Genomic DNA, 13,507 nt, shown 5'->3' with positions numbered 1-13,507 from the left:
AACAATTGTTAATGAGCTGTCTTGTGGAGTAGTCTCACTTAAAATATACAATATATATTACATTGTGAAGCCAATTACCATCACTCCAAAATGGGTTACTTACCTCATCCATTCTTCTGACTTATCCAAAAATGCTTCATACTTTTTAACACATTCATCTGAGAAGTGGGTCATAGCTTTTGTTGCATGGTAGTACAATTTTTGCCTGCAATTTAGAAATGATCAGAGGCTTAAACCAATTTCACATTTCTGCTTCCAATATTTCAAGTATATGAAACTGGTTTCCTATAATGACTTGCAGTTGTAAAATATTTAAGGTAGAAGGGAAAGGTTTCTAGAATAGACATCATAGCTGCAAGAGGGGAAAGAGATTAAAACTGAAGAGCATTTGAAAAATCTTCATTAACTGGTTTAAAGTAAGGTAGGAATATCTTTCCTCCCCCAGCCCCCTATTTGCTGCCCTTCTGTAGTCAGAGAATACAGAGCAGAGGACTGAGCAGAACGAGGTTCTTTCTGCCCCCTCATTCTCCTATCTTGGTAACTCCCTAATCAGGGATCAGATGCATGGGCCTCAAAAATGTGCACTCAGAGTAAAAATCCTATAAATCAAGATTAAAATTATTTACTATAACGAGTACCAATTTTAAGAATCATATTAATAGAGAATGCCAAAATAATGCTAAAATCATCTTATGGAACATTTTCTAGATACTTACTTATCAAATTTGTGGATTTGTTCTTCATTGTACGCTAGTCCTAGAAATAAGAAAATATATGTTAGTATACTGTAACATCATGCATGATATTTTCTTTTTAGGTTAAAAAGGCAGTGTTTGAAGGAGATGTCACAGACTTGTGGCCCCTAAACTATGTATGGCCTACAGATGCTTTTTGTCTGTATGTTAACATTTAAAAAAAAATTAATTGCCAACATTTAAAATATCAGATATTTGTAACACAATCTGCATTTCTAGCTTTGCTGGAGAAATGGGAGCCCTGGGAAATATGCCAGATGGCCTGAGCAGTAGCCTCCCCTTCAAATGGGCTCTGCTGTCTTCTGGCTCTGCAGTACCCACCCTCTGTTGGTCACACCTGCCTTGCCTCCAGGGGCTTTGGAATTCATGACCCTGATTTAAAATATTCAATGGCTATTATCAAGGAATCAACCAACAGCAAATGCTGGCAGGGCTGTGGGGAAAAAGGAACCCTTCTGCAATGTTGGTGAGAGTGCAGACTGGTGCAACCATGGTGGAAATCAGTGTGGAGAATCTTGAAAAACTAGGATCAGAGGTCCCATTTGACCTAGCTAATCCCCTTCTAGTTATCTTCCTGAAAAAATTAAAAGCGTCATATCACAGCAATTTATCTGTACCCACGTTTATGGCAGCAATTTGTAGTAGCTAAGTCTTGGAAACAACCCAAATGCCTATCAACTGATGAATGGATAAAAAGGATGTGACTTTTTATACAGTGGAGTACTACTCAGAAACAAAGAAAGATAAACTGGAGACACATCTAGGCAAATGGATGCTCATTAAGACCATACTGTTAAATGAAATAAATTGAACACACGTGTAAATACTGCACTGCTTCTCTGATGTGAGACACTGAAATTGTAAATAAGGACCAAAATGTACTGTACAACAGATACTGTGAAACGGGAACAAACTGTTCAAAATAATACCGAGTGTCAAATACTTTGTTAATTAAAATGTTTCATGCAAAAAAGATACAGTTTTCTTAGATGAGCTAATAGATTAGCAACTGAAAATATTTTTAAGACCATGTTACTGTGTATTTTAGCATTGTCACTCTCTATTTTGTAATGAAAGTCATTTTTTCATAGAAGTGCTTTTATATTTCCTTTATTAATATCTACTTGTATTACATTAAAAATTTAAGAAGATATTCAAAAGATTGGCTGCCTCAACAATTATTAGTACATTCAATCTTTTTCCTGAAAAACATTACATCTCTGAAACAAATAACTTAAGCAGCCACTGTTACAAATGTATCAAATTAATCCAACTGAATTACAACTAACTACTATGGCTGATTCATTAGATTAACAATAGGAAATTTTACTTACTACGTTCTGCTTTGTCTTTTTTGAACTGATAGTAAATCTCTGTGATGCAATTTAATAGGACTTGCAGTTTTTCTACACTATTTAAGGAAGAAAAACCCAAATAAATTAACTGAATCAATGTGAAAAAGGACATTTAGTAAGATCAGAAACTACCAGTAAAGTTGGACCTACTTTCTGTCTTTTGGCTGTGTTCCTTCTTGATGTGCCCACACATCTGTCAATAATCCACCTGGAGATAATCTGCTGTCGATGTCCTGCAGACTGGTTTCTATTGTTCCCTGAGAACTGGAAAGCTAAATGAAACCAACAGGTTCAGTTCTAGATTGCCAGACAGTGCCCAAGGAGTCTCTAGAGTCTGGACCACAGTTCTTTGTGGATTACTTCAATTCAAAGCAGACTAATTATTTTCAACTTTAAATACAAGAGCAGTTTCTTAGGCTGATTTTCACCAAGAATAAAATATAATAATAAAACAAGATTCATGCATGCCTGGCAAGTGCAAGGTCCTGAGTTCAATCTCCAGTACCACAACAATACATACATACACACATACGTACCCCCTCAACAAAAACTTAAGATTAATTGGTATTAAAATATTTATTTTTTAAAAGCTCCATTTTCTTTATCCAGTATCTTGTTGATGGGCAATTGGGCTGCTTCCAAGTTTTAGCTATTACAGAGTGTGCTGCTATGAACATGGGTGCGCATGTATCACTGTGGTATGAGTCTTTTTATTCAGGTATCACTGTGGTACGAGTCTTTTTATTCTTCAGGGAAGATACCCAGCAGAGGAATAGCTGGGTCAAATAGGACCTCCAATCCCAGTTTTTTGAGGAATCTCCATACTGATTTCCACAGTGGTTGCACCAGTCTGCACTCCCACCAATGAGGAAGGGTTCCTATCGCCCCACAACCCCACCAGCATTTGTTATTAGTTCATTTTATGGTATCAGACATTCTTTCTGGGGTGAGGTAGAATCTCAATGTTGTTTTCATTTGCATCTCTTGAATGACCAGTAATGTTGAACAGTTTTCATATGTTTATCTGCTGTTGTTACTTCATTGTCTGAGAAATGGCTGTTCATTTCTGATGCCCATTTTTGGATTGGGTCCTTAAATCTGGGAGGTCTGATTTTTTTAAAGTTCTTTATATATTCTAGATAGTAAAACTTTGTCGGAGGAAGAGGTGGTGAAAAGTTTTTCTCACATTGTGGGTTGTCTTCACACTATTGGTTGTTTCTCTTGCTGTGCAGAAGCTTTTTAATAAGAAGAGATCCCATTTGTTGATTGTGCTAGTTCATGAGCAACTGAGGTTCTGTGCATAAAGTCTTTTCCTACACTAAATGTCTTCAAGAGTTCTATCTAACCTCTCTTCCAGCCAGTTTAGTGTTTCTGTTTTAATATTTAGATCTTTAATCCATTTCAATTTTAGTTTAGTGCATGGTGAGAGATACAAGTCTAGTTTTAATCTTTGGCAAGATGAAATCTAGTTTTTCCAACATCATTTATTAAAGAGGCTATCTTTCCTCCAGTGAGTGTGTTTGACCCCTTTGTTTACGATGAGGTGGCTGAGTGTGTCTGGAGTCGTTTCTGCATCTTCTGATCTGTTCCACTGGTTCTCAGGCCTCTTTCTTTGCCAGTACCATGCTGTTTTTGTCACAGTAGCTTTGAGGTATAGTTTCAAGTCAGACTGTGATACCCCCCTTACCTTGTCTTTATTGCCTAGAATTACTTTTGCTATTCTAGGTCTCTTCTTGTTCCAAATGAATTTTTGGATTGTTTTCTCGAGGTCTGTGAATTATGCAACAGGAGACTGGATAAAGAATAAATTTTTTTTTAATAACATGGAGTACTACTCAGTCATAAAGAACGAGAAACTAGAGACATTTATCATTAAATGGATGCGCACTGAGGTGATACTCTTAAGTGAAATAAATAGGACACATATATATAAATACCAAATAGTTTCTCTAGTGTGAGAAACTGAAAGTGTAAATAAGGACTAAAAGGTATAATAGACAATATGAAACAGGAAGAAAAGGGGCAAAGGGGAAGTGGGAGGGGTAGAGGAAAAGAAAGATGGGAATGTAATCAACATGAGAAAAAGGAAAAATGGAAGCAAATTCTTTGTAAATAGGGAGGGGTGGAGGGGTTTTAGGGAGGGCAGGGGAATGGGGAAAAAATAAGAACCAAGATGGATTATGTAAAGGTGCAAATTTTGAATGATGAATGTCATTACATTGTATACCTTAAATCTACCAATAAAATTAATCAATTAATAAAAAAATTTATAAAACATTTCACCAGTAAATACTTTTTTTGTGTGTGTTTGTGGTGATGGAGATTGAACCCAGGGCCTCATGAATGCTAAGCAAGTACTTTACTACTGAGCTACATCCCAGTTTAGAAAATACCCTTTTAAAAAAAAAAAGTAACACACTTTTAATCATTCAGTTAATCTGTTTTCCTTTGGGTAAAAAATAGTTAATACTCTATGCCACAGAGTTGTAAAAAATAAATACGAGAATTGTATAACTGGTAATGTGAAATAGGAAGAAAAGGACTAAAGGAGTAGGGGAAGTGGGAAGGATAGGAGATAGGAAAGAAAGGAAAAGAAAAAATATAAGAAAAGGAAAAAATGGAAACAAAGTCTTTATAAATAGGGGAGGGTGGAGGGAGTGAAGGGAGGGCAGGGGTATGGGGAAAAAATAAGAACCAAGGTATATCATGTAAAGGTACGAGATCCTAACAAGAATGTAACTGTTCTTTATACCCAAAAAGTACCAATAAACTCAATAAAACTAAATAAATAGATATGAGAACCACTGGCATGGTCCCAAGTATAAAGTGCCAGTGTATATGTTTTGTGCTGTCTTTATTTGGAGCCCCACTTCCTCCTAAAAAAAATGATTCAACTATTACTTCTCTATTTTTTGCAGTAATAGGAATTGAATCCAGGGCCTTCACACTGAGCTACATCTCCAGCCCTCTTTTTAAATTTTGAGACAGGGTCTCCTTACATCATCAAGTTTTCCAGGCTGGACTCAACTTTGCCATCCTCTCACTTCCGAGAGTGCTGGAATTACAGGCATGTGCCATGTCTGGCTGAAAAGTAACTCTTCTTAAAAATAGAAAATGAAAAGATACCTCATCTAAAATCACTTAGTTTATGTTAGGAAATTTATGACTTATCTACCAAAGAACTGAGTATGCATAAAGTATTTATAAAAATTTAAAATTAGTATATATAAACTAATAAGAAAAAATGAAGCTTAGACTTAAAAGATAAGTATTTCTTAAATATTTAAGAGTCCTGATACAAACTACTGCTTTTCAAATAAAATCTTAAGTGACACTTACACTAGAAAAAAAACAAGGGAGGGGAGCCCTTCTTACTATATATATTTTTTGGTACCAGGGATTGAACTCGGGTCCTTATGCTTACAAGGCTAAATCCCCACCCCACCCCCTTTTTTAATTTTTTGAGACAGGGTCTCACTATGTAGTTGAGACTGACCTGGAATTCACTATGTACCTAGGTTGGTCTTGAACTCACAGCGATCCTCCTGCCTCAGCCTCACCGAGTGCTGGGATTACATGCATGTGTCATCATGCCTGGCCTTACTGTACTTTTATCAGCATCTGTATTATAATTTTTTAAGTAATTTTTTGGTAATTTGAAACACAAAATGATAACTTACTCTTATAATATGCAACTTCATATTGTTTGAATTTTAAGTTTTTTCCATTATATTTTCTTAATGTGTAAATATTCTCTAAATATTCTTCACTCATCTATTTATCAGATTTAATATTTTCCTTATCAATTTACATGACACAGAGTCTTGTTATGTAGTCCAGGTTGGCCTTGAACTTGCAGCAATCCTCTGAGCACTGAAATTTGAGGCATGTGGCATCACACCTGGCTTACGTGAGCTATTTTTATAAAAACTTACTGTGTTTCTCTAACTTGTTTTTTGACATTTTTTTTAACACAGAGAGATCTCACATTTTTATATAGTGAAATACCTCGCTTTTTACGCTTCAACATTAATATTTAGAATATGTTAAATTATACAACCAATATTTGAAAAACTGTTTATGGAAAAGTGATTTCTTAGTATTATATAGAAGACTGAAAATAGCAAGCAACCTGAAGGACTAATGATATGAAAATAATAAGGTAGAATAATGAGCCCATGGACTGCAATATTATGTATATTAGAAAAGTACTCCTACTGGGTCTGGGGATGTACCAGCTCAGTGGTAAAGCAAAGCATTGCCTAGCATGCAGGAGGCCCTGGGTTCAATCCCCAACACCAAAAATACAGTAACAAAAAAAGACTTACCAACCTAGAAAATGTAACATTATTTAAAAAACCAAAACAACTGTATGTTATTCTTAATAATATATAAGATCGTGAAACCAGTGGCTGTCAGAATGTCCGCAGCATCAAAATCTCGCGTAGCTTACTATAAGAGCCCTTGCTGGGCCCCACATCATAAGTTCCTACAGTGAGTGATCCCGCTAGCCCAGACACCATTCCCAAAAGCACCTACTACAGGACACTGAAAAAATCATTTTTTGGGTGGTAGGCATATGTGCTATTTTTTCTTTTTATAAATTTTACTTCTGTGGATTTTTTTTTAAAGTCTCAATTAGGAAAACAGCCACAACAGCACAACAGGTTATAAGGAAAAACAATACAATCCAGTGAAAAGTAAATCGTCTAAGTGCAGATATCCAAAGACTGTGCAATTAAACCATTTCGTCATCTAGTTTTTCACTCTTATAAGAAACAGAAGTCTCACAAAAATGTCATTAAAATGAGAAACACTTTCAGCTCTTCAAAGTAATCATAGTTCTGATTGAAAGTTCAAATGACATTGGCTCTGAAAGTAAATGTCTATACACCAGTAAGTCAAATTCTAAGCCAAAAGCAGCAAACAAAAACAAAACATTCACAACATGGCAGCCTATATTTAAGTGCAGACAACTACTGGGGAAGACTATTTCTTTCCTTTTCTTTGGTACTGGGGATCGAACTCAGGCCCTTGGACTTGTAGCCAAATCCCCACCCTTTAAGGGAAGACTATTTCTTGTTTAATTGATTTTCATTGCTTTATTCTACATCAATGTTTTACAAACTTTTGGACCATGATTCATTTATGAGATTCACTTAAGTTTTTTTTTTTGGTACCAGGGATTGAACTCGGGACCTTGTGCTTGCGAGGCAGACAGTGGCACCACTGAGCCCAGAAATTCACTTAGTTTTAACCCTATTAACATCTAAAGTTAAAATAACTGGATCAAAAGTTTAAAGGAACAGTGATTTCCTAATACGTGATGCATTCTGACATTTTCTATCCCATCTGAGAATACTGCAGATTGTACAAACTAAACTTCACAGCCTACTATTCACTCATGACTCATTATTTTGGAAAGCTACTGTTCCAGATCTGAAACTAAGGAAAAGAAACAACTAAAGATCATACTATACTGAAAATAGAAAAAAAGAACCAAGTTACTTTTCCTTTTTAACTTTACAACCATTTTATTAATAATTTAAATACTAAAACTTGCAGGACTAGAGTATACCATTTAATTGATATATTAACCTATGGGATGAGCAGGGTAAGAAACTGCCCATCTTTGAGAAAACAGAAATAAAGAATTCAAAGAATTAAAGGTCTTTCATAGCCAGTCAGGAGTAGATAGATAAACATGTGCAGATCTGGAATTAATAATCAACTCTCATAATATATAATTCCATGTACTTCTATAATACATCTTAACGAATACTCCAGAAACTCCCTGAAATGCTACTGTACTTTTTTGCAAAGACTTGTGTCTTGACTCACTGCCTTGATTCTGTATCTTCCTTTTTATTTTAGAAAAGATCTTATATTTTCTTTGCTTCGTTTTGGTTTTTTGAGACAGGGTCTCACTATGTAGTTGAGACTGCCCTGGAATTCACTATGTAGCCCAGGCTGGTCTCGAACTTGCCAGGATCCTCCTGCCTCAGCCCCCCAAGTGCTGGGATTACAGGAGTGCGCCACCACGCCTGACTTGATCTTATATTTTCTTAATTGCCTTTACTTCTAAACAAGTTCAAGCATCCTATATCCAACTGAATACTAAATTACATTTAAGAAATTGCTTTAATTGCTAAAGCAGCAACATAGGAGCATTATGGATTTAAAAAACAAAAAAGAAGGGGGAAGAGAGCAGTAACAGAGAAGGGAGGGAAAGAAGGGGAAAGAGGAGGGAGGGAAAGGGAGAAAGAGAGGTGTTTAACTTATACCACGCTTTTGGAAACGTTATAAATAACTTCACGGCAGTGATGATATTTAAATATTGCTAGAAATCCCTAAAGATGAGAAAAGGCTATTTTCTCTGAAGAGTTTTAGAAATAACATTTTTTTTCTTTTCTTTTTTTTTTTTTTGATACCGGGGATTGAACTCGGGTCCTTGCGCTTGCAAGGCAGGCCACCGAACTGCTGAGCTAAATCCCCAGCCCTAGAAATAACATTTTTCTAAGAAAGTTTAAGTCTGATTTTGTCAGCAAAAGGAAATTGTGGGCCTAGAATTTTCATATTTTATACTTACTCTCAACAGTTTGGTGTGTATGTCTGAAATTTCACCTAACTCTGCGGCTTCTAGGTTGATCTTCATCAATTTTTCATATCTGTATGAAAAGGCAGTCCCAGGATAAAATTGAGTATAACAAATATGTAGTTTTAAATTTTATAAATTATATTTGAGTTTTTATCATAACTACTTAATAAAAGATTTATTCAAGCCTATAAGTCAGCAGGTTCCAAGAAAAACTTAGTATCTTCCTACAGAAGGAATTTTATATAGAGTGGTTTCTCCTTATCTGTGGTTTCACTTTCCATTGCTTCAGTTACAGAGGGTCAAACTCCAGAAATAATTTAATTTAAATTTCATGCTACTCTGAGTAGCTGAGAACCACACACTACTTGTTCCTTCCTGCAGGTGAATGACTTGTGTTTCCGTATTGTATCTGCTACCTACCCTTTAGCATCTGGCAGCCATCTCAGTTATCAAATAACCTGCCAAGGTATTTCATTGCTTTCATACAGGGTTTGGTACTAGGTGAGGCTTCAGGTATCCACTAAGAGTCTTAGAACATACCCCTAAGGATAAGGTAGGACTACTGGGATAAAATAGATAAGGCCAGTTAATTTTAAATAATCTTATGTCAGGATAATAGTAAAAATACCAATTTCGCTTATTATATTTTCTCTGCAGTGCAAACAGTCTAGAAAGAAGGCAGTTTAAAGTATCATTTTATTTCATCGGACATTCTCAGAGATAAGATTAATAAATAAGAACAAAACTAACTTTGAAAATTCTAAAATACTACCAAAAGGCTCTTCTATACCACTTACTTCCTTTGTTAACTATAGGCTTATATTTCCCTATTCAAACATTCTGCTTTGAAAAACAGACGTGAAATATTTGTGTCTCCTCTTGCTCTTTCCTTTGCAAAGGAAGAGTGAAAATGGCATCAAAGATGGTATTCATTTCTTACTGAGAAAATGGGTATTTTTCTTGTAGGAAATAACTCTAACCTAAGGCTGCTGCATAATGCAAACACTTGCATAGCTTGCATAGCATGCCATATTGTGCTAAAGACAGAAATGGAACAATTTAATATCTTAACTAGTACTAGGAAGTAATCTACTCACACTTTTACAGTTTTTTCAATGTTTCTGATGCAGAAATCCAATGTGATCACAACTTCCGTCTTTTTGTGAACAGTTTCATTATAGTCATCTTTAACTAATTCGCTAAAAAAAAAAAATCCAATTAGTTTACCTTAAAAAGATTTTTTTGGCCTATCACTAGTTACACTACTGTACTACTACTATCTACACACATTTCATAGAAGCATTCTTTGTATTATTATGAAAGTCAAATCTCACTTTTTTTTGCGGGGGGTACCAGGATCAAACTCAGGTCGTTGCACTTGCAAGGCAGATGGCGGAACCACTGAGCCAAATCCCTGGTCCCCAAATCTCACTTTTTAGTTGACCATTAAAAGCACTTCTAGGGGCTGGGGATTTAGCTCAGTGGTTCCGCCTCCTGCCTTGCAAGCACCAAGTCCTGAGTTTGATCGCCGGCACCAAAAAAAAAAAATAAATAAATAAAAGCACTTCTGTGACCCTCATGCATATCAAGGGCACTTATATTTTCACAAACCATTACTACAGAGATAGAAACCAAAGGCATTAAAATTATATTAAAGAAAAAAAATCATACTAAGGAACAAAAATACACAATAAACACAGGTAATGTGTACAGCATCACACTTTATATTACCAAAATTAACTTATACTACTCATAGTAGACATCTCTATACTTTATACTTTATTTTTATTTGTTTATTTTATTTATTTCTATTTTTATTTATATGGGGGTCAAACTCTAGGCACTCTACCATGAGCTATACCCCAAGTTTTGGTTTCCATTTTAAGACAGTGTGATCTCTTTTTTTGTTCTGGTACTGGGGATCGAACTCAGGACCTTGTACTTTCGAGAAAGGCGGTAGAATCACTGAGCTAAATCCCCGGACCTAAGACAATGTGATCTCTAAAGCAGGATGACACAATTGAAGAGCTTTTGGTTCTCTACATCAGGGATTAACAAAGGCCTGAGACCCATAAACTAAGTTTAAGAGGTTGTAAAAATAAAACAAAAATAAAGAAGAGATGGCATATGGCCAATGAAGCCTAAAATACTTACTGGTAGACCCTTTAAAGAAAAACTATTTTTTCATGACCTACTAAAGTATAAAATAAGTAAAAGGAATAAAAACTTCATGGATCAGGGACTAGGGCAGAAAACAGCCAGAGAAAGTAAAAGCTGCCAGTACACTTAGATTTTTTTTCCTAGAAACTATTTAGTAAAACTAAGGAACCTTTCTGGGGTGCGTGTATGTACACCCTAGGAGACTGAACCTCGGTCTTGTAGTATACGTTCTACCATTGAGCTGAGCTACACTCAGCCTCACATGGAGGTTTCTTAATAGAAACAGAAAAATATGGGCTAGAATAATATGTGAGTACAATGAAAATTATTTTAAGCACGAATTTGTGGGTTTCACATGACAATAAGTGAAAAAATATAAAGTCTGAAAAACAGTTAAGAACAACACCTTGTACAATTTTTGCAAGAAAAGATATGTAAGGCAGGCACACATAAAAGGTCAGACACTGAAGCCCAAAAGCACAATATACAGTAAAGTGAAGTGAGCCCGTACTTCTTAGCAACTTTCAGCAAAAAGGATACTACTATTTGTGTACAAAACTCAAAAGTTTCAAATGCTGTATAGAACTATAAGCATAATTCTCAAGAGATCCATTTATTTTCTACTATAGATGGAAAAATCATATTTTTAAAAAAGATAAAAAAGAGGAGGAACGAGGGAAAAAGGAAGGAAGGCACAAGAGAAAAGTGAAAATAGGAAAAAAATGGAAACAAAGCTTTGGTACACAGGGAGGAGAGGAGGCTTGAGGGGGGATTAAAATAAAAATAAATAAAAAATTTAAAAGATCAAATCACATTCATTTACATTTCTTAGGGTCTCTTTCAGGACAAGAATACTTAAATATTCCGTTTCAGAATAACTAGAGTGCTACAGTAAGATATTACCTTCTAAATTGTTGACCATATGATTCTCTTTATAATAAATAGAATAGGCAAATCTATAGAGACAAAGTATATCAGTGGTTGCCTAGGGCTGGCAGGATGGTTTGGGGGGAAAATGAAGAGTGAATGCTAATAGGTGCAGAATCTTTTGGGGGATGATGAAAGTGTTGAAAACTTAGTGTGATAGCTGCACAAGTCTCTAAACATACTAGAAAACAACTGAATCGTATGTTTTATTTGTTTTTTACTACTATCATTATAATTATTTTGAGACAGGGTCTTGCTATGTAGTTCAGGCTGGCCTTGTATTTAGTACGTAGCCCAGGCTAGCCTCAAACCTGCAGTCATCTTCCTGCCTCAGCCTCCTGAGTGCTGGGATTACAGGAGTGAGCCACTATACTGCGCACTATGAATTGTACATTTTAAATTGATGAATTTTATAGAATGTAAATTATACCTCAATAATGCTGTTAAAACAAGTAAATGTGTACTACTTCATTTGGGGAAATGGTAGGAAATGCAGGAAGATTCTGAGGACTTAAACCCTAGAAAATACAGATTTTACTGGATTACAACAATGTCAAAGTCTTCCAAGATGTTAAAATGGAAAAGAAATCATTTGCTATCACATTATACAATGTTGCCTAAGTTTTAAAATTCAGATTCTACTGTCTCATAGGACATAATAAATAAATGAAAAAAAAGCTGCAAAATATTTTGTAAACTAAATGTGAAGCAAATATAGTATAATAAAAATCAAGCATGTGAACCTGACTAGTCTAAATAGTAAACTACAATGATGAGGTGATTACCAATTACTTAATAAGATATACAAGCTGGGGATTTAGCTCAGTGGTTCTACTGCCTGCTGCCTCACAAGCACAAGGACCAGTGTTTGATCCCTGGTACCAGAAAAAAAAAAAAAAAAAAGATTTAAAAGACTGAATCTCAAATGAAGTATCAAGCAGAAACAGAATAGAGGCAACAGTAGCTGAATAATAGGTTGATAGACATCTGGGATGCTGGACTTTTTGGGAGGCCTGTGATGCATTTGCCAAAGTATGTGCCTTGTTGGTAAAATGGAACTGCCTAAGAATTAAAAATTAAACTGGCAGCCATTTATCATCTCTAGCAAATAAACACAAAATATAACAGCAAATACAGAGAAGTAGAATTTGCTTTAGGGGTAGGTTTAATTTGAACTGTCTTGTTGCTTCTGCTGTCATCAAAAAAAAAAAAAAAAAAAGATTTACAGCAAGATCAATTTTTAAATTGCAATCTAATACTTACATCAACCATCGTATCCCCTTTCGCATTAATTCCTGATAAAGCAACAAAGTACTGGCAATTCTACAGGCATAACACACAACTCCTGTTACTGCCTGATGAAAAAATAAAAAATGTCAATCATGCCAAATGTGTTACAGGGTTAGAAAAATGTTACATATAAATTTTCAAGATGATATATTTCTATCAGGTTAAGTAAAAACGTAATAAACTACTAATGTCTAAAAGCTAAGGACAGATATAACTGTGGTAAATATTTTATCGTTAATATTATCTAACCATACACTGTCTCAATGGAGAAAATTTTCTTATAAATGAGTTTCAGGAAGGATTAAAAAGTAAAGATAGAACATGAAATATCTTGAAAAGGGTAATGAATAATATTCTAAGTCATTAGGCACATTTAAGGATACTATACATATATATATAGTATATATAGTGTATATATATAT

At 35.0% G+C, this 13,507-nt stretch overlaps 1 protein-coding gene across 1 annotated transcript in view; it reads right to left on the bottom strand.

Annotated features, from left to right (window-relative positions):
- Tbk1 (TANK binding kinase 1) overlaps window positions 1-13,507 on the bottom strand; it is a 58,739-nt gene that overhangs the window by 5,299 nt on the left and 39,933 nt on the right. The window contains exons 11-17 of the mRNA XM_010644523.3: window positions 13,059-13,150; window positions 9,806-9,907; window positions 8,700-8,778; window positions 2,261-2,382; window positions 2,090-2,166; window positions 717-756; window positions 104-205 (exon numbers count right to left, since the gene is read on the bottom strand). Of these exons, the coding sequence (XP_010642825.1) occupies window positions 104-205; window positions 717-756; window positions 2,090-2,166; window positions 2,261-2,382; window positions 8,700-8,778; window positions 9,806-9,907; window positions 13,059-13,150 (614 nt within the window). The remainder of the gene's footprint in view (window positions 1-103; window positions 206-716; window positions 757-2,089; window positions 2,167-2,260; window positions 2,383-8,699; window positions 8,779-9,805; window positions 9,908-13,058; window positions 13,151-13,507) is intronic.

Source organism: Fukomys damarensis, unplaced genomic scaffold (genome assembly GCF_012274545.1).
Source record: "Fukomys damarensis isolate Sample0158 unplaced genomic scaffold, DMR_v1.0_HiC HiC_scaffold_15, whole genome shotgun sequence".
NCBI lineage: Eukaryota > Metazoa > Chordata > Mammalia > Rodentia > Bathyergidae > Fukomys > Fukomys damarensis.
Note: the sequence above shows the minus strand (reverse complement) of the source record. Positions and strands in the feature narration are given on the sequence as shown.